Genomic DNA, 22,280 nt, shown 5'->3' with positions numbered 1-22,280 from the left:
CCAGTCAGAGCACATACTTGGGTTGCAGGCCAGGTCCCTAGTAGGGGGTGCTTGAGAGAAACACATTGATGTTTCTCTCCATCTTTCTCCCTCCCTTCCCCTCTGTTTAGAAATAAATCAAGGGGAGGGAATTTCAGGGGAAAAGGGGAAGAACTCACAGGAACAAGTATAAAGGATGCATGGACAAAAAATAAAGGGGGTGGAAATGGGAGGGAGGTGGGGAGCACTTGGGGGATGGGCTGGGATGGGAGTAAAAGACAGAAAACTGTACTTGAACAATAATTAAATTAAAAATATTTTAGAAAATAAAAAACAAATCAATAAAATCTTTTAAAAAGCTGCAATGGCATTTTTTACAGTAAAAAATAATTCTAATATTTGTTTGGAACCACAAAACCTCAAATAGACAAAGCAATTTTGAACAAGAACAAAGCTGGAATCATCACACTTCAAAGTTGTAATTTAAGGCTCTAGTAATCAAATCTGTGATCTAGTAATCAAACCAATCTGTGTTCTAGAGAACACAGAAATAAACATATATACAGTCAACTAATCTTCAGTACAGGCACCAAGAACATAATAGAGAAAGGGTAGTCTATTTAATAAATAGTGTTGGGAAAACTGAATATACACATGCAAAAACTCTTATTTTTATAGTACACATAGGAAATTGACTCAAAATGGATTAAACATTTAAACATAAGATCTGAAATTATAAAATACAGAGAAGAAAACAGAAATAGAGTTATTTGAGATTGATCTTTTCAGAGAGTTTTTGGATCTGACATCAAATGCACTGGATGGAAAAGCAAAAATAAACAAATGAGATTAAATCAAACTAAGAAATTTTTGCTCAACAAAGAAAAAAATCAACAAAATTAGAATGTCACCCTATGGAATGAGAGAAAATAATTACATACACACACACACACACACACACACACACACACACACACTTACAGGACATATATATATGTCCTGTAAGGGATTAATGCCAGAATATAAGGAACCTATTTAACTCAATAGCAAAGAGATGTATAACCCATTTGAAAAATGGGCAAAGGCAGTAAATAGAAACTTTTCCAAAGAATTCATACAAATGGCCAGCAAGTATATGAAAAAATCTTCAACATCATTAATCATCAAGAAAATTCGAATCAAAACCATATTGAAAGTGCCTTATTCTTGGTGGGATAATTATTATCAAGTTTCAAATGATAACAGTTGTTGGCAAGGATGTGGAGAAAACTTGTACATATTGATGGGAATATAAATTTCTACAGCCATTATAGAAAACAGTATGGAGTTTTCTAAAAAAGAAATAAAAACAGAACTACCATATGATCCAGCAATTCCCCTTCTGAGTATATATCCAAAGGGAATGAAATCAATATTTTAAAGAGATATCTGCACACTCATGTTTATTGCAGCAATTTTCATAGTAGCCATGATATAGAAACATGTCTTTCAGTGGATGAATAGTTAAAATAAAATGTGGTTTGAGAGTATATATTTTATATATTTATAATTTATGTATAAATATACAATCAGTCTTAAAAAGAAAATCCTGCCATATGTTACAACATAGATGAGCCATTATTCTGCATGAAACAAGCTAGAAATAGAAAGACAAATATTGCATGATCTCACTTGTATGTGGAATCTAAAAAAATATTGAGAGTAGGACAAGATGGTAGAGGAGTGAATGAAAGTCACAGTAACCTCCTCCTTGGACCAATTTGGAATTACAACTAAATTGTGATCAATCACCCAGAACAAACATTTGAACATTAGCAAAAGAGAAGCCTTATAACTTTGGGCAGAGAGAAGAACCAGCTTCAGCATAACATGACTGGTAAAAAGTACAGCAGAGATTTAAGAATGCTGGCTGGACACTCATAGGCAACAACACTGGAGGGATAATTACTCAGTCTGTTGGGTCCTGCTGAGAAGATTGGGGTCTAAAACCTAAGCTGGGATCCCCAGCCCAGAGCACCAGAGCCCAAAAGTGCACAGATAACAACCAGTGGCAAAAAGCAGCAGGGTTGCTCTCTGCCAGAGATGGATGGCTGGATACACAAAGAGCTGTTTAAAGGGCCAATGCTCAACTTTTCATTTGCAGCCACTTACCCTGGGCTATGGCTAAGGCAGGGGCAGAGTGAGCTATAGATGACTGAGGAGGGACTGGGGACTGGAAACTCAGGAGACTGGACAGCTACATGCGAAAAAATGAAACTCTACTACCAGCTTACCCCATACACAAAAGTAAACTTAAGATTGATAAGAGACTTAAATATAAGTTGTGATACCATAAAAGTCCTAGAAGAGAAGATAGACAGGAAAATCTCAGATATTCCACACAGCAATATTTTCACCAATATGTCCCTTAGAGCAAGGGACATAAAGGAAAGAATAAACAAATGGGACTTTCATCAAAATAAAAATCTTCTACATGGCTAAAGAAAACATTAACAAAATGAAAAGGGAACTCACTGTATGAGAAAATATAGTTGCCAATGGAACCTTAGACAAGGGTTTGACCTCCAAAATATATACAGAACTCACACAACTCTACTCCAGGAAGACAAACAATCCAGTTAAAAATGGGCAAAGGACCTGAACAGACACTTCTTCAGTGAGGATATACAGAGGGTCAAGAGACATACGAGAAGATAGTCAGCATCACTAGCCATCAGAGAGATGCAAATTAAAACCACAATGAGATACTACTTCACACGGATCAGAATGGCTATCATAAACAAATCAACAAACAAGTGCTGGCGAGGTTATGGAGAAAAGGGAACCCTAGTACACTGTTGGTGAGAATGCAGACTGGTTCAGCTGCTGTGGAAAACAGTATAGAATTTCTTCAAAAAACTGAAAATGGAACTGCCTTTTGACCCAGCAATTCCACTGCTGGGATTATACCCTAAGATTCCTGAAACACCAATAAAAACAACCTATGCATCCCAATGTTCACAACAACACAATTTACAGTAGCCAAGCCCTGAAGCAACCTAAGTGCCCATCAGTAAATGAATGGATAAAAAAACTATGCTACATTTATACAATGGAATACTACACAGCAGAAAGAAAGAAGGAAATCTTACCCTTCCCAACAGCATGGATGGATCTGGAGAGAGTTATGTTAAGTGAAATAAGTCAGTTGGTGAAAGACAGCTATTATATGATCTCACCTATAAGTGAAACCTAATCAACAAAACAAACAAGCAAGCACAATATATCCAGAAACATTGAAATAAAGGACAAATTGACAGTAACTGAGGGGAAGGGAGATAACAAGGGAAAGAAGGAGAAGGTTTGTCAAGGAATACGTGTAAAGGACACATGGACAAAGCCAAAGTGGGGAAGGATTGAGGGTGGGAGGTGGGGGTGGGTGCAGCAGGGGAGAGTAGTGGCAGGAAAATGGAGACAACTGTACTGGAACAACAATAAGAAAATAATAATAATAAAATAAAAATATAAAAAAGTAAGAAATGTTGATCTCTCATTAGAGAGTGGAGTGGTATTTACCAGGGCTTTAGAGGTATATAAGAAAAGGAGAGGTGTTGATCAAAGGGCACAAACTTATCATCTTTTGGTTATAAAGGGGGAATAGAACAATTGTAACAGCATAATCAATAAAAAAATTAAAAAAAAAGATGAATAAATCCTGAAGACCTAAGGTAGAGCATGCTGGATATTGTTAGTAATAACGCATTGTATAATTAAAATTTGCTAAGACAGTAGACACCAGTGTTCTTACTACACACACACAAACACAAACACACAGAATAATAATGTGATGTGATGCAAAATGCTAATTAGCTTAACTAAAGTAATTACTTTACAATGTATATATATATATATTATCAAAAATGCTATAAACGTTAAAATATACAATTTTTGTCAATTATACCTCAATACAGCTGAAAAGATAAAGAAAAGTGATAATAATAAGCTAATTATTTACTTTTAAAAAAGTGATGTTGTGATTATTAGATAGTATTGTAGCTTTTCACTTCTTTCCAGCTGCTCATCAATCTATTACTTCATGGAAAGTAACTAAATTCTGTATGGCTACAAGAACTATTTTTCAGGACACATATCTTTGGTTCTTGAAAAGCTTAAAATGGGGTTAAGGAGATGAATCTTAGGCAAAAAGGCAATGAGAGAAGAATAAAAGGAAGCATATAATCAAGTACTAAATTGGGCGATGCAGACAATACATGCTATAGGCACTCAGAAAAAGGAATCTGTGTGGGCTGATGTTGTCAGGGAAAATCTCACAATAAAATGAGCCCTGATCTGATCTTTAAGAGATGACAAGATTTGGAGATAATTCTTTTGTTCACTTTTTATTTTATTTTTTAGTATATTTTAATGATTATGCTATTACAGTTGTCCTATTTTTTTCTCCCCTTTATTGCCCTCTGTTACATACCCACCCTCCCTCCAGCATTCCCTCTTCCTTAGTTCACGTCCTTGGGTTGTACATGTAAGTTCTTTGGCTTCTCCATTTCCTATACTATTATTAACCTCCCCCTTTCTATTTTGTGCCTACCAGTTGTGCTTCTTATTCCCTGTACCTTTTCCCCCATTCCCACCTCCCCATTTATAACCCTCCATGTGATCTCCATTTCTGTGATTCTGTTTCTGTTCCAGTTGTTTGCTTAGTTTTTGTTTCTGTTTCTTAGGTTCAGTTGTTGATAGTTGTGAGTTTGTTGTCATTTTTCTGTTCATATAGTTTTGGTCTTCTTTTTCTTAGATAAGTCTTTTGAACATTTCATATAATAAGGGCTTGGTGATGATGAACTCCTTTAACTTTACCTCATCTGGGAAGCACTTTATCTGCCCTTCTATTCTAAATTATAGCTTTTCTGGATAGAGTAATCTTGGGTGTAGGTCTTTGCCTTTCATGACTTTGAATACTTCTTTTCAGCCCTTTCTTGCCTACTAGGTTTCTTTTGATAATCAGCTGATAGTCTTATGTGAACTCCTTTGTAGATAACTCTGTCCTTTTCTCTTGCTGGCTTTGAGATTCTCTCCTCTCTTTAATCTTGGGTAATTTAATTATGATGTGTCTTGGTGTGTGTTTCTTTTTAGATTCAACTTTTTGGGGACTTTCTGAGCTTCCTGGACTTGCGTGTTTAATTCTTTTGCCAGATTGGAGAAGTTTTCCTTCGTTATTTGTTCAAATAACTGGGTCTTCCCAGTTATTCAATTACTGGGTCTTCCTCTTATCCTTCTCACACTCCTATGATTTGGATGATAGAACATTTAAAGTTGTCCAAGAGGTTCCTCAGCCTCTCCTCATTTTTTTGAATTCATTTTTCTTCATTCTGTTCTGGTCAAATGTTTATTTCTCCCTTTTGTTTCAAATTGTTGACTTGAGTCCTGGTTTCCTCCCTGTCACTGTTGGTTCCCTGTATATTTTCCTTTATTTCACTTTGTATAGTCTTCATGTCTTCCTTTATTTTGTGACCATACTCAATCATTTTTGTGAGAATTCTGATTACCAGTGTTTTGAATTCTCCATCTAATAGGTTGTCTATCTCCTCATCACTTAGCTCTTTTTCTGGAGTTTTGATCTTTTTTCTTTTATTGTTGTTCAAATACAGTTGTCTCCATTTTCACCCCACCACACCCTCCCACCCCACCTATCCCCACCTTCCACCCTTTAACCTAACCCCTTTGGCTTTAATCATATATCCTTTATACATGTTCCTTGATGGCCCTTCTTCTATTATCCCCTATTTTCCTTCTCTTCCCTTCTTTCTGATTATTGTCAGTTTGTTTTTTATTTCAGTGTCTCTGGTTGTTAATTTGCTTGCTTGTTTGTTTTGTTGATTAAGTTACACTTATAGGTGAGATCATGTGGTATTTGTCTTTCACCACCTGGTTTATTTCACTTAGCATAATTCTCTCTAGTTCCATCCATGCTGTTACTAAGGTAGGAGTTCTTTCTTTCTGCTGTGTAGTATTCCACTGTGTAAATGTACCACAGTTTTTTGCTCCATTTATTTACTGATGGGCACTCAGTTTACTTATAATCTGTTCTTCCATTTGGGCCATATTTCTTTGTCTTTGCACACCAGTTATGTTATAAGGGGCGGAGCCTTAGATATTTGCTGGAAATCTGAGCACCCTGGGCCTCCAAACAGTCACAGATTCTAATTTAAAGGAACAGAAAGAAAGTGGGGTGGTCATACCTTACATAAAGGACAAAAAATGAAGCTTCAAGAAAAACTATCACTTCACATGAAGTGCCACAACACAGTGATAGTTTTTCTTAAAACAAATGGATCAAGAAACAAGTGGGATCCACATCTACTTTGTGAACTGAGGGAAGAGAACCCTCAGCATATACAGAAGTATGTATGTCACAGGTCACTCAAAGCCATGAAGTGCACATTGTATAGTATTCTTGGCTTATTATATCTGGTGGTCAGGAAGTAGTATAATATAAAACATTACTTTATAACAGATAAAAATAACATTTACACGAACTTCTAGGATAACAAATGGGATATTAAAGACATTCCATTTTGTTGCTATAAATCCAAGGGTGATAAATAAATTCTCTTTTGCCTGTTAGGGATACTTTGGTGGAAAATCCTGAGAAGCTCTGAAATGCTCGGTAATTTATAAATCAATTATTGTTATCTCAATAAAATATTGGGGAAGATGCAATAAATTTCAAGGATACTGAATCAATTAGGGATTATGAGATGGCCAAACTTTCTGAGAATTAGCTCTCTTCAAGGCTGATTGGTAATCACAGGGAAGTCCCAGAGGTTCTGCAAATCCCTTCAGGGTATCTAGGTATGTAGAAATTAGTCAAGAAACATGATAACATATTTTTATCTTTCTTCTTACTTCCATCATTTCAGTCTTCTGTACACTAAAAAATACTACTGATTAAATTTCCTGTGTACCATGTAGTAGGCTAAGCGGTTTGCACATCTTACTTATTTTAGTCCTTACAACATCCCTGTGAAGTAGGATTGTTATCTTTATTTTACATAAGAATACTGCAGAACAAGGAGAGGTCATGTAATTTGCTCATGGTCGCACAACTGGAAGTGGCAGAAAAGGAACTGAAATTCAAGTCATTCTTTGTTGTTTTTATCTAAAGTCTAAGAGTTATTCATTTCTAGGAAGGAATGCATTCTAAATTCTAAGATGTTATATGGCCCCTTGCTCAACTAGCATTCATGTCAGAGTCTTAAGCCTCATTGACCTTAAACAAATAGCTAGATATTTCCCCAGCAAAATGGTTTTATTTAGGAACATCAAAGAATTGCAATTCGGGGCACGTATTCTAATGGTGAACTACACATAAGTCTAGAGAACAAAGGAGAGGAATGTTCTTTTATAGCCATGAGCCACATAGCAATGTTTTGGTCAACACTGGACCAAATATATGATGGTGGTTCCATACAATTATAATAGAGCTGAAAAATTCCTATTGTCTAGTGACATCGCGATCACCATAAAGTAATAGCACAATGCATTATTTATGTGTTCATGGTGATGGTGGTGTAAACAAACCTTCTTCACTGCCAGGTGTATAAAGGGAGAGCACATACAATTATGTGACAGTAAATAATACTTGATAATAAATGACTGCTACTGGTTTGTATGTTTACTATACTACACTTTTATCACTATTTTAGAGTGGACTTTTTCTACTTGTAAAAAAGCTTTTTTATAACACAGTATGATGTGTTATTCCAGAAGAAGCCTCACATATCTTGTGTTTATTGTGTCCATTGCATCATTTTGGGGGGTTTTGATTTAATCTTCTGTTGTTTTGTACAGTAACATGCTATACAGGCTTCTGGCCTGGGAGCAATAGGCTGTATCAGCTAGGTTTGTATAAATGCACGCTATGATGTTCTCACAATGACAAAATTACCTAAAGAAATATTTCTCAGAACATATGCCCATCCTTAAGTGCACATGACTGTCTAGAAGAAAGGGAGAATTCAGTGAAACTGTTGTAAACAAAGAGTCCAGTGGAGGACACTTGGGTGTTTGAAGTGTAGTGGCTTTTCATTGGCTGAACTGTAGCAGTATTTCATTGGTTGAGTGGTTGCAACAGAAGAAGGATATTCCAATTAGAGAAGATATCCTCCTTCTTCTGTTGGAATAGTACAGTGAAAACCATTTTCCCCTTGGAAATGGAAATTTTGTCTCTTCCTGTTGGGTTAATTGATAATGAGTGGTAGGGCATGAGAGCTCTCCCTACATGCCCTCCCAACTCCAATTTAAATGAAGTTTCTGTTAATCAATCTTCATAGCCTCCACTCTGGAATTATCTCATGGCACCTGTAGTCATTTCCACTTTATTTTCTGTACTCTCTCCCCTCTAAGGCTAATTCCTCTTCCTGTGCTCTGGAGTCCACCTCTTTCTACACTGCAGGAATTTTAGTTATCAGTTTTAATCTCTTTCTTTGTAGCAGTAGTTTTCAAACTTTAGTTTACATGAAAATCACCTTTAGAGTATGTTAACACAGATCTGTGAGCACCTAGGGTTACTGATTTGGTAGGTCTATGGTGTAATCTACCAAATGATAATTCGCATTTTGAACAATTCCCAGTTTGTGCTGATGCTGCTAGCCCAAAGATGATACTTTGAGAACCAATGCTAAAGACTGGAGCAGAGGTTGGCAAACAAACTAAAAATGATTTGTACATTTTCAAATGGTTGAAGAAAAATCAAAAGAAGAATAATATTTCCTGACATGAGAACAGTCTATGAAATTTAAATTCTAATGTTTATTAATAAAGTGTTGTTGGACCAGATTCTGTAATGTGTATAGTGGCTTTCTCACTGTACCATCGAAATTGGATGGTTGTAACAGTAGAGCAGTTGTGACTGTAATTGTATGGCTGGCAGGCCTAACATATCTACTGTCTGAACCTTACAAAATCAGTTTGGGGACTGCTCTCCTTCCCCCTAAGTAATTCTCATCCTAGCTGCACACTGTAGTCACTTGAGGAGTTTTATAAAATACTGATGGCTGGGTTCTGCCACCAGGGATTCTGATTTAATTGGTCTGGAAGATAACCGAGTGGAACCTTAATATTTCACCTTATCTTCTGTATCCTGTCTAAATGAAACAAAACAAAAAGCCAAGCAAACCTACTAAAGTTATTCTGCCTATGAGAAAGGACTAAATAGACCAATCTCATTATTTTATAGATAAGGAAAATGTACAGAAATATGAATTATTTGTCCCTGTAACAGTCATTGTTGCTGTTATTATTGTATTATTAGCTAATTATAATTGCATATTTTCTTAATATTTAAAAAATAACATTATTAGGTTATATTCTAAAATGTATTACATGCTTGTCTTAGTCCATTTGAGCTTAGTCTGTTAAACCAAAATGCTATACACTGGGTGGCTTATAAATAACAGACATTTATTTCTCACAGTTTGGGGGCCTAGAAGCATAAAATCAAGGTGCTGAGCTGATTGATTGTCTGGTGAGAATCCAGTTCCTCCTGATTCATAGACAGCTGCCCTTATAATGTGTCATCAAGTGGTAGAGGGCAAGGAAGCTTTCTAGAGTCTCTTATGAATGGGACACTAAACCCATTCATAAGGACCTAATCACCTCTAAAAGGCCACACTTCCAAATATCATTACATTGGGGATGAGGTTTCAACATATAAATTTGGGAGGAATACATTCATTGTATAGAAAGGTTTATTGCAAAAAAAGAAGTTAGGTGGGTAATAGAAGATAGAAGAAGGTAAAGGGGCAATAAATGGTGATGGAAGGAGACTTGATTTGATGTGATGAACATACAATACAATATACAGATGATGTATTATAGAATTGTACACCTGAAACCTATATAATTTTATTAACCAATGTTACTCTGATAAATTTAATACAATAAATAGAATAAATGGAAAGGAAATATAATACATAAAAATAAATAGACAGGAAATATATATAGATGTCATGTTCTAAACACAGTGCAGTAGGTAAAAATTGACTAGAGTCAAGTCTCCTTGATAGCCACTTGTTCACTTAGGAAACACATAAAGTAGTTGGCTTGAGTTTAAGGGCCATGCTTTAAGAAAAATATACCATAAACTGGAATTATATGCCTTCCAGGGAAATGTCGGCACTACAAGAGGCAGAGGAACTAAGAAGAATTCAGGAAAAGATAGATTCCTGCCCCTGGGGTCATGATCATGGCCATCTCACTGAGAACAATAAGCAATGAGCACAGTCTGGGGTGATCATGGCAACAGGGACAGGAACCTACCTCTTCCTGAATTCTTCTTAGTTCTTCTGCCTCTTGTAGTGTAGATATCTCCCTGAAATGCATGTAATTCCATGGACCAAGCCAAAGGGGTGTGGGATTGAGGGCAGGAGGTAGGGATGGGTTGGACAGGGGAAAGTGGGGGCAGGGAAATAGAGACAACTATGCTTGAACAACAGTAAAAAAAGAAATAAAAGAAAAATAATAGGCAAATCCTCTCACAGGTCCTAGAATTACCTCCCCACATCTTTATTGTTCTCAATCCCCAAGAGAGGATAGCTGGATAAATAGCTCATTATGTGTGAGGCCACCCTAGTCTATAGAAGGGTATAAAATGAGTAATGAAAGTTGTCTAACTTCTCCTTCTAAACCAAGTTTCAGTCCTCAATGATCAATGCTATCAAATATTTTACACAAACATACATTTACCTATAATGATTGTATATACATATATAAGCAAGTATAGGCATACTATGCAAACTGTTAACAACCTTATTTTTACATTCAATATTATAACTTGGACATCTTTCCAAAGAAGAATATGTACCTTATATGTTTCTAATAACTGCATAGTATTTGGTGACATAGAAGAACTGTAGTATAACAAATAAGTCTTCCAATGCCTGATATATATAATATATATGTATACATAAAATATATATGTGCTTGTATATATATCTACATCTAAACCTTTACCTTTATCCATATCTAAACCTAGAATTAATTCCTGAATGTTGAAGTTAAATAACTACAACAATGAATAAGTTCCTTCTATAATATTTTATAGATTACTTTCCAAAAAGTTTTCACCAATTAATGCATTGCCATTAGTACTTGATACATTAATGAAAAAATCTTTTCTAATTTTATCCTTTACCCTAAACATGAATGAGGTAGAGCATTTTTAATGTTTTTATGTGGTCTTTTTGTGAAGTGCCACTTTATGTTTTTTGCCTTATTTAAATTTAGTTTTACATTTATTATCAGTTTATGAAAATCCTTTGTATTTTAAGGAAATTTCCCATTAAGTGTGTTGCAAATATTTTTCTGGTTTGTTGTTGCATGTAATTTAGATAAGCAGAAGATTCTTATTTGAATATCGTTTCAATTGTTAATCTTTTCTTATATGACTTCAGTCTTCTCCACTCAATATTGTATACACCAAAACCTAATCTGTTTTCTTCTAATATGTTTATGGTTTCAATTTTATACTTAAATCTTTGATTCATCTAGACTACTTAGATGATAGAATTCATCTTTGATCATCTTAATGACACTATGTGCTAAGTATCATCCCCATTGTATATATTTCCGCTATGCAAATGGTAAAAGAAAGGATCTAATATGGAAGTAATTTTCCAGTACTATTTGCTTTGGAGAGTTAGAGCTTAGATTTACTATGCTGCCTTTGAAAATATGTAGCCAGTTATTTATTTAGCATGTACACTGGCCTGTTAAAGTCTTTGACTAAAAATAGAGAATACTTTTTAGTGGAACATTGTCATTGTGTTAATGCCTCATTTCTTGCAGCTATCACATGAGAATAGTAAGTCAGTTGTCCTAGTACACTTACAAAAATTAGGAAGTAAATCTATGGATTTAGCCCGTGTCTGTACTGGGATGCTGTGGGATGGGTAAGTGCATGTGGGAGTTCAAGTGTATCTGCAGGTCTCGGGACCTTCTCTAGAACATACACACGTGAACACTCTATCTGAAGTCCTATCAGGAGATGTCCTCACTGATTGCCTTCCAGGAAAATCTACATTTTTTTTTTTTTACTTAAAACATCATCTGTGAACTGTTTTTGAGATTTATCACATTTTCCAGCTCCTTTGCTCTCTCTCTCTGCTGGGTCATCCAAATACCCTAGGGTCTGTTAGCATAATTTAAAAGGCATAAAGCTGCTCTCCGCATATAATTTCTAATGGAAAAACTAACAATGCTTATTCACAGGTTCAAAATTTAAAAATTCTCCTATGATTTTAAAAATACTGAGTTTCTATGTTTGGGTTCATTTATTAGGAAGAGCTGCAGGAAATGTGACCTGCTATGACCTCAGAGGAAGAAATTCTGTTGACTGAAATTCTTAGTTCTGCATTTTAAAGTCTAGTAAAAGTTATGGAATAATGAGAGTTGAGCATCATGTCGATTTTTTTATTGTCCTGGAAGTCACTAGTCGTGTTGCAAGTGCTTACCATTTGTAATTACCTAGACTTACATGACAGACGGAACTGGGAATCAAATTAAGTAGCTGCCTTCTTTTATGATGCTAAAGAATATCCAGCTTAAGACAAGATTGCCTTTTTGCTTCCTAAAAAAAAAAAAAAAAGTCACAAACAATGACAGCCCAAAATAGCTATTTAGTCAGAAGTGACGACACTTTCTGAATGCTTGTCATTAACAGAGAAATAGAAAATCCTGCTTTTCTTCTTCCTTTAATTTCTCTCCCGTAAATACCTTGCTTCCTCCTGAAGCTGCCTCACCTCATTGCCCAGGAGAAATGCCCAGTAGCTCTGACAGTACTTCAGCACCACTGCAGGCTCCAGAGGGGAGGTGGCTTATGCAAAACATATTAAAGAAAAATCCTAAAAGTCACTGCAGCTTTTTCTGGTGAGTTATGCTGATCTTCCCTGTTGCTGTGAGCTGATGGGGAACGTCATGGCAAAGACATAACCACTCTTTTTCCTCCCACTATTTTTGCTGCAGTGAGAACTGTTCATTTCTGCTTGCATTTCGCCAGATAGCTTAGAATTCTGGCTGAGCATTAGGGCTTCCTAAGGCTGGAAATAAGAGTTTAGAACCTGAAATTGAAGTTTGTACTTTGGCTCAGTAAAAACTGAGTTAATTTGCAGTATCCGGTGCCTGACAAGAATGTCAACAGACAGTAGGATCTGATGATGTTTTAGAGATTTTTTTTCTGTATGCATTCATAGGGGCAGAAGCTTTAATTTATCTCTCCTGCTCTCTCCCTTCCAAAGCCAGCTGAACACATTACATTCAGCAGCGGTAGCTACTGAATTCGTGGTTATGTTATCCCCTGGAATCTTCTGTCTTCATTCCGAACTCGTCCTTTATTATTGATTGTCACTTACCAATACAGCTTAGTTTTGGCAAATTGGATGCATTGTGTTATTAGTGAGCCTAGCAACTTTAGATAGCCTGAGGAGATGTGAACAGATACCACAGGACTAGGAAGTAAGAGAAGGCGGTACTTCTCGGCCATGGAACTGCAGATCTCCCCAGGGGAACCCAGCTTACATTTTAGGGGACTTTATAAGACAGTGATACTTTGGTCCTGGTTCTATTTCACACTGACACTGAAAAGCAGAATGAGATGTGTTTGCAGTGATTTGTAATATTTGCCAAACACGGTGCTGCAACAGAATAGCCTGGAATACAGTGCAGAGCCCATATTAAACCTCCACAGGGAAAAGGGTTTCCTCTTCATTTGCGATCTGCCGGATGCAATCCCATTGTAAAGTATCTAATAGGATAACAGCAGGGCTCTCCAGAAACATAAGTAACTCATTGGTTAAATTTCAATTCTTCACCTTCCCCCCCCCCCCCACATCCTTCCTGGGTGAGCTCATTCCACCCCCCTCCCTTTTTTTTTCTTTTTTTTTTTAACCCAGTGATTTAAAATGCTAGAAGGAAAGGCAACTGAAGTCTTAACTTTCAGATGCTGAATTCTCCGCTAATTGAAATTGCTGGGCACAATGCTATATATAGCCAATGAAGAGATTTTGAGCTCTCATTCAGTGCCTTCAAGACATGTCGTTTTGTAGTCAGAGAAAACAGAGATCAATGCATTTTCAAACTGACAGAGGGAACGGATGCTCCTTAGTAGCACATGCCCAGGACCGAGTGTGTGGGGCTTGCGCTGTGCTGAGAAGCTGAATACCGGTCCATATGCTCCTTATTCACTGCAATGTTCTTTGCATGTTACTGTGCACTCCGGACTAACGTGAAGGTAAGAGGAGGCGAGCCGGCAACGGAGCACAATATACATGTGAAACCAGCTGCAGAAAATGTCTACCTTGTGTAGCTTCAGGACTTTTTAGATTGCTGGCTGAGCAGGCAGATTATTACAGGTGGTTGCAAGGGCTTTGTTTTATTGTCGCCGTGCAGCCTCGCTGGGGGGAGCATGTTGGAATGCCGCTGCGAAGTGACCTTCAGGTTTAACTGTTTGTAATTCAGGTTCACGCTCACACTTGGGGACTGGAGCGGGGGGGAGGAAAAGATGAAAATTATGTAGGTAGGCCAGAATCAAAAAATCAGAGAGGGTAAAAAGCTATAGAGCATGCTTTAGATTAGTATTTAAAGTCTTTCTTTTTGAAAGTGCTGTGAGCTGCCTGTGTTTGTGCAGCTTAATTGTTTGAGCTGGGGCTTAAATCTAGTGGCCGTAATGGCATTAGGATATGATCTGTGGGTACCTGATCACCCTGTTCATATAAACATATTATTATCATTGCAAGTGGGTGATACCGAGCATACAAATCCTCAGCTCTGTTTGGTTTGGCTGCGTGGGTGCTTTGCCCAGTATTATCACCCGACTGACATTCACTTGCTGTAGCTAATGAGCCTCTGAAGTTGAGCCTAAGTTTGGGAGATTCACCCCTTGTCAGGAAGGACGGCAATATTATTGGAGAGGTTTTCTGACACTGTTCATTCAGTACTAAGCTGGTCAGACAGGCCAGCTGTGGAATTCCAGTTGCATAATTTAAAGTGAATTACATCCTCCGTTAGCATTTTGAACTTGTATTTTTGAAGGAAGTTCAAAAGGAAAGTGATTGCCTTTCAAGAGAAAAAATTTTAAGGGCAGTTAAGACTTAATACCTAAAGTAAGATCTTTACAAAAATATCATTGTAAAGTGTTTTCCCACTTTATTTTGCTGGGGGAATATTTAAATATGTTTGGATACTAAAGTTTAATTTTTTGTGTTTACAAGTTTTATTAAAGAACTCCTTGCTGCTCACTCTTCTATAAGCTTTTTTGTTTTCTATTTGAATCTCAAACAGGTAGTATTTATGTTTTGATGACCAATTCTATTACAACCACAGCTGGACAGCATTCTGTGAAGCATTCTGCAGACTTCTGCAGAATTTACTTTTTACTACTTTTAAGGTTAAACTCAGCAGTCAGTTTTTCTTTCCCAGGCATATGATATAGTAAACAATATGAAAACAGATCTTTAAAAACCTAAGGAGAGTGCCCAAATATCAACTTGCATTTCAGCACTGTCTCTTGTTTCAGATTATGTGGATGGCATGCACTGTTTTGTAAGCTCAATGAATTATTAAAGTTTTACTTCATCTTTTTGTGAAAGAGAAAGGTGTTTTTTATTCAGGGAAATCTCCATAAATAATTTAGATGAAGAGATCATTGCTATAATATTTCTTTGTTATATTTCAGAAGTACTACAGGAAAACCCGAATCCAAAGTTTCTTTCATATGGGTTTTAAGAAATCCCCTTATTACTCCTTACTATCAGTGGTTTTTATAGGGTTGGCTTCATGTTTTTACCACTTACATTCACATGCAAAGGAATTAAAAGTGTTTTACCAACAATATCTTAATTCTAATGACTTTTGGATAATAAATTCTTAGTACTTTGGCTAACCTGCATTGAGATATGTAAAGACTCTATACATTAATTAAGAGTAACTCTAGCCATGTACATTGCCACATGTATAACCTTGCTTTGAGTAGCTTAACTTTAATTTTAAGTATGCTTATGCCCTTTCAATAATGAGTTTTTGCACTTTCTTGCAAATGTCATAATTTCCTTTTAGGGTTATCCTTCTGAGAGAGCAAGTTTTGCAAGAGTTCACAAATCACATAGTTTGATACTTTAAGTTTTTGCAATAAAGTTTTACCAAATGTTTTTAGTTTTGTTTTATTTTATATTATATTTTGAAAGCATTTTATTTTATTTCCATTATGCTCAGAATTAATTATTTGCTGGGTTCTAGTAAAGTCTCTTGTATAGTTTGTAACTTCTCATGTTGCCATGATTAAACATGATTGGTGTTATTGTGATCTAAAACTTTCATAGGATTCAAATTCAAAGGATATTAGGAAAAGGGGTGAAGGGTTTACAGGAAAGGACACATAGACAATAACAAGGTGGGGTGGAAAAAGGGGAGAAAGTGAGGGAGGGCTGGGGTGGGGGGAAGGGGTGGAGGGAAAAGGCAGAAAACTGTTTGCACAACAATAAAACAATTCAGAGGATAGAAACATTTCATCTATTTTTTTCTGCACTCACAATCTTTTACCCTAGAGTCATAGTTTTATTAACTGGACCTTTACAATATAGTGTAGTTAAAAGGATTTTTTGAGGGTGATATGTTTTAATACACTTCATATATGTTTTTATATAACAAGGCATTAAATTTGGAATAAATACATATGTATATATGTGCACACACATATCCACAGATGTAAAAATGTGACTTATGGGTCATTATTTATTCATTCATCTATCAAAAAATTTTTGAAAGACAGTGATGATTTTTGCACCGTGCTAGACTCTGGAAAACTAAGATCAATAGAAAACAATCCTTGCTTTCAAGAAGCTTCCAATCTTGGAAACGACACAGACACATAAAGAAGTTAAGTGCTGTGAAGTATTACAGGACCAAGAATGAATGTCCACCCAGGACACAGTAAGGACAAAACAAAACAGAACTCTGGCTAATTTTGCATGGACTGGTCAAGAAAGGTTTTACTGTGAAGTCACCTCTGAATTGAATTTTGACAGCTAATGGGGTTTTGCCAGGCAGCCTGGAGTGAGGAAGGTGTGCATGGTCGAGGGAAGGACAAAAGCCTGGAGCTAAGACACAGAGCACTTTGAACAGTTGCAAATAGTCTGAAATAGATAGAGCAAGGGAGCTTAGAAGACTGAACACTGAACTCATAGAGTAAAACAAATACTGTGAGAACTGAATGAGCAATCGTCACAATGTAACTCTTGAAATTGTGTTACTTACTTTCCCACCTATTTTTAGGAGAGATTTCTATAGAAGGAAAAGAAATGAAAACTTCTAACCAAAGGGTATTATGTATGTTCTGTGTTTTATTGTTAGCTGTAAGTTGTTTGAATTTGGTAAACATTCATATCCTATTGGCTTGGGTTCAACTTTTTAAAGAATGTGATCAGAACAATTTAATCTGATTCTGTTCACACAAAGAGGAGTAATGTGATCATTACATAGGTGTGCAATTCTTCCATCTTGAACTCCATGTCATACACAAAGTGCCTCTTGAATGAAACATGCAGGAAGTTTGCTGCACTGGATGTCCACATCATTTTGTCTACAGAAATGGCTCTATTTTTAAAGTAATGATATTGAGCATAATAACTCACATCCAGTTGATACCTTTTGCTTTTCTAACTAGTTTTATGTTCTTCATCTCATTGTTTTCCTCCTTTCATCCTGCTGCTATAATGTACCCATATGTCCTCAGAAACCCACAGTCTCTGAAATATGAAAGGCAAGTATTAGATCCATTTCACAGGAAAGAAAACCAAGGTAGAGAGAAAAATGCACTATTACTCTGTTGCATAGGGTGTGTCAGATGCAGCCTTGATATAGGGCTCAGGTCACCTGACTCCTGATTTACTGACTTATTCTAGTAAATCCTTCTGCCTATCCCATAGATTCAAGAATTCTGCTTTTAGTGTTGAAATTCCTTGAGGGTAAATATAAGAAAATTTTGGAAAAAAGTATAGCAGAATGTTTTTAATACATGGGTTTTCACAATTCCAAAAGAACTATGTTTGGGTCTATCTTCCCCATTTATTGCATTGAAACATTTTTTTGCACAAAAGCTTCCCTCATTCAACATTTTTGCCTATATAATAGGGATAAAAATAGCTCTTAGCAATTAAGAATTATGTGCTATATGGCATGTTAATACTGTAAAAAAGTTCTTAGAGTACAGTAAGTGCTCAGTGGATTTAATTCATAATTGATAAAGTTGAGGTCACCAAATAGGAATATTCAGAGTTGCCTTCAGTAAGAATAGTGTTAAGAAATTCTAGGAGTTGAACCCAGTTAAAAGATCCCTGTAGTTAATAACAGGTGTATTGAGCTATAATGCGCCTTCTCCACCACTCTCCCCATCACTACTGCACATGCACACATGCCACATGGAAGCTCCCTAGGAGTTGGGATTTCAGCTTTTTGATTCTTTTATGTGCATTTATATCATCAGCATTAAGAACAATGCAGGCACATAGTAAGGGCTCGTTAAATGTTGCGTTACCTGTGTTCCAGACTTTTCTTTATTACTTACACAGTTTCTTCCCAGATTTATCTTAACGCCTGTTGAATTCTTTTTAAGAGAAGGAACAAACAAAACCACAAACTTTGAAAGCACATGGACTTGGGTTTGGATACTGGATTTGGTGATCACAGACTCTTGGCCACATACTCACAGGGTCTGCACAGCCAGGTGGTAGAGCCAAGTTGGGGGGAATCGGTAATTCAAACTATGACAATTTGTTGAATGCCTAAACACTCTAGAATTCAGACATTCATTGTTCTCATTTCTACTGAGTTTATTCAGTGAAGTTCCTCTTTTCCAACCCCCCCCCCATCCTTTTCTGCCCCTGAGCATTTGCTAGAGTTGTTTCCTGCAGTGGGAATCCCTTCTTTTCATGGCTGTGCTTGTCTACATTCTGTCCTTTAAGAACTAGTAAGGGGTGTCTTTCTTCTAAGAAGTTGACCCTTGCCTCATTAACTCCCTTACTTTATCGCTCCTTTGATATAGTGAGTGTAATTTCTCCATCATTCATGGCAATAAATCTCATTTGTGTTATGACATCACCTGCACATTTATCTTACATTGCTAGCTAATTTTTATTATGTTTGGTTATTGCCCTCCTCCTAACTAGATTTTAAGCACTTTGAGGACAGGGACTATATACTCATCTTTAGGAATTCTAAAAATGCTTGATTTACTGTTTTAAAGGGAAAGTTTTAGAAATTCTATCTCCTTATGGTGCTGATGCCTACTCTTTGCTAGAGTCCATGATACATCCCACATATTGATGCTTTTAATAAACACATTATTTGTTGTAGGCAGGTCTTGGACTCACGAATCAGAATTTTGGACAGTTTGCATAATCCCTATGGCTCATGCAAATCAGGGATGCTCTGTCTCAAGGTTCCAATTAAATAATTACAGTATTTCTTTCAGGAGGTTAATACAGTACTAGTCCCTCACTGAACCTCTAAGTTATGGCCTCCAAATGGTTGTAACCCTACTCAGTATATCAGGCTTATAATAATACCTAAGTCTACTCAGCATATTGAACATACAATTTTTAATGAGGCTATTCAAATATTTTAAAAATTATACAAGGAGTTAATTAATAAATAAGAAAACAGCACAATGAACCACAGCAAAGATAGCTACTCCTTGTCCAGCCCTCACTGTGAGCCATGGACGATACCAATACCAGAGCCCATGTTCTCCAAATCGCTCCTCAGTGACCTCCGCTGAAAGCATTCTCATCTCCATTATTTTATCGATGAGGGAAACTGAGCTTCAGGAAACAAAAATAACTTGTCTCATGTCACACAACTCTTTAGTGCCTGAAAAGACTGCTTTTAAGTCAAGGGCGTTCCACTGTAAACCTTTTCAAAACCTTCCCAAATAAGTAATACATTTCTGTGAACTATAACTAACTAGTTTGTTGCAGACAACTGAAATATTTTCTTAACAAGGTGAGAAATTTAGTAAATAATAAAGTTACATGTTTTATATTGTATGACTTTACCATTTCTTTTTATTACATCTTTCTTTTTTTTGCTTTCCTTTCTTATTATAGTTGACATACAATAATATATTGGTTTCACGTGTGCAACATAGTAATTTGACATTAGCGTACCTCATGAAGTGATCATCACAATGAGTCTAGTAAACATCTGTCACCGTACAATGTTATTATGATGTTATTGACTATTCCCTATGCTGCATATCACATCCCCATGACTCACTTATTTTATAACCGGAAGTTTATACCTTTTAATCCCCTTCATGTTTTTCATTCATCCTCCCACCCCCTCTGCTCTGGCAATCAACAGTTTACTCCTTATGTCTATGAGTCTGTTTCTGTTTTGTTTTTAGATTTCACATATAAGTAAAACTCTATTGTATTTGTATGACTCATTTTACTTAGCGTGATATCCTCAGGTCCATCTATGTTTCACAAATGGTAAGATTTCATTAATTTTTATAGCTGAGTAATACTACACTGTATATATGTACCACTTCTTCCTTACTACTTGTCTTTTAATGGACACTTAGGTTGCTTCCATATTTCAGACATTGTAAATAGTGCTGCAATGGACAGAGGGATACATATGTATATCTCTTCCAATTAGTGTTTTCATTTTCCTTAGGATAAGTACCTTGGAGTGAGTTGCTGGATTGTATGGTAGTTCTATTTGTAATTTTTTGAGGAACATCCACACTATTTTCTATAGCAGTGACACCAGTTTGCAATCCCACCAACAGTAATGGAGGGATTACTTCACATCCTCATCAACACCTGTTATTTATTGTCTTCTAATAATAGTCATTCTGACATGTATGAAGTGATATCTCATTGTGTTTTTGATTTGCATTTTCCTGATGATTAGTGATGTTAAACATCTTTTTATGTACCTATTGGCAATCTGTATGTCTTCTTTGGAGAGATATCTATTCAGGTCCTCTTCCCATTTTAATTAGTTTTTTAATGTTAAATTGTATGAACTCCTTATATATTTTGAACATTGGCCCCTTATCAGACACATTATTTTCTCTCTCATTTATGAGGCTCTCACTGTGCTCATCCCTTCTTCTCCTGCATTCAGTGAGTACTTTTATTACCATTACTCTTGACCTCTTTAGCTGGTAGATGGCTTATGACCATTTTCCTTAGTTGTTTTTTTTTAGAGCCTTTGTCTTGCACTTTTGCTTGGAACATACTCCTTTTTCTACTTGTTTTGCCCAACTCTCTGTGTTTGTTTCTATGTAGTAGGTAGATAAGCTTGTCTCATACTCTTGAAAGAGTAGCCTTATGTAGAAGGTGTCCTGTGGGGCCCAAGGACACAATCTCCCCTGGTCACCAGAGCCAGGTGCTCTAGCATTGTCCCCTGTATGGATTGCATGTGCCCTCCTGTTACGGTTAAACCACAGTTGTTGTGGGTGCCAGTGGTCAGAACTGCCTTTCAGGACCCCTAGCTGTGAGTCCCAACCATGACTACTGCAGGCTTGTTGATGAGCAAGCAGGGCTGGACCCCCGTGCAGCTGGCTAGGAGGCCTAGCAGGAGTGCTGAGGGCAGCTGGGGCAGAGGGGCTGGACCCCCAGAGTGGGAGCTGCTTTGGGGGGGATTACTTTGGGGAGGAATTTATTGACTTCTTGCTAATAGATGATGGTTAGTGTCAGAGCATGAGGCTTTCTCGTGTTTTCTCCATTCCTTCATAGACCAAATATTTACTAAGCATCTGGTATGTGTCAGGCACTGACCTAGTTGCTAAAAATACAGGATAGAACAAAATAAACAATAATGCCTGTCTTTATAGAGTCTACATGCCAGTAAGCTAGGTGAACAATAAATAAGAGAGTGAGTACACTGCAGTGTGTACAATGGTAAATATTGAAAAGAAAAAACAAAACGTGGAATGAGTATCTGCAGTGTAAATGTGGGAAGGGTCTTACCACTTTTAGATAAAGTGGTTAGTGAGGATCTCACTAGGAGGTGACTTTTGAGTAAAGACCTAAAAGACCATGAAGGGAGCAACAAAGTACCATAAGAAAAGGTAACAGACAGTGAAAAGGCCCTGAGGAAGGAGCCACGTGGCATTCAAGGAATGTCTAAGAAGGCAGCATGGCTGGCAAGAGAATATCAAAGTGAGCAGATCATGTAGGGCTTTCTTTGTAGTTAGGCTTCTCAGTGAAGTGGGAAGCCAGCAGGGTTTTGAGCAAAGGAGT

At 36.7% G+C, this 22,280-nt stretch overlaps 1 protein-coding gene across 10 annotated transcripts in view; it reads left to right on the top strand.

The window, feature by feature from the left end:
- DLG2 (discs large MAGUK scaffold protein 2) overlaps nt 1-22,280 on the top strand; it is a 1,926,133-nt gene that overhangs the window by 555,912 nt on the left and 1,347,941 nt on the right. For 2 of the 10 annotated variants that reach the window (XM_053670845.1, XM_053670844.1), the window contains exon 1: nt 13,969-14,260. The exons of the other annotated variants lie outside the window; for them this stretch is intronic. In XM_053670845.1, the coding sequence (XP_053526820.1) occupies nt 14,219-14,260 (42 nt within the window). In that variant the 5' untranslated portion in view covers nt 13,969-14,218. Of the gene's footprint in view, nt 1-13,968; nt 14,261-22,280 lie in introns of those variants that run through there. 10 annotated transcript variants of the gene reach the window in all.

Source organism: Artibeus jamaicensis, unplaced genomic scaffold (assembly GCF_021234435.1).
Source record: "Artibeus jamaicensis isolate MK-2021 breed Jamaican fruit bat unplaced genomic scaffold, CSHL_Jam_final contig_64, whole genome shotgun sequence".
Classification (NCBI taxonomy): Eukaryota; Metazoa; Chordata; class Mammalia; order Chiroptera; family Phyllostomidae; genus Artibeus; species Artibeus jamaicensis.
The sequence above is the reverse complement of the archived record's forward strand: the minus strand, read 5'-3'. Positions and strand labels throughout refer to the sequence as shown.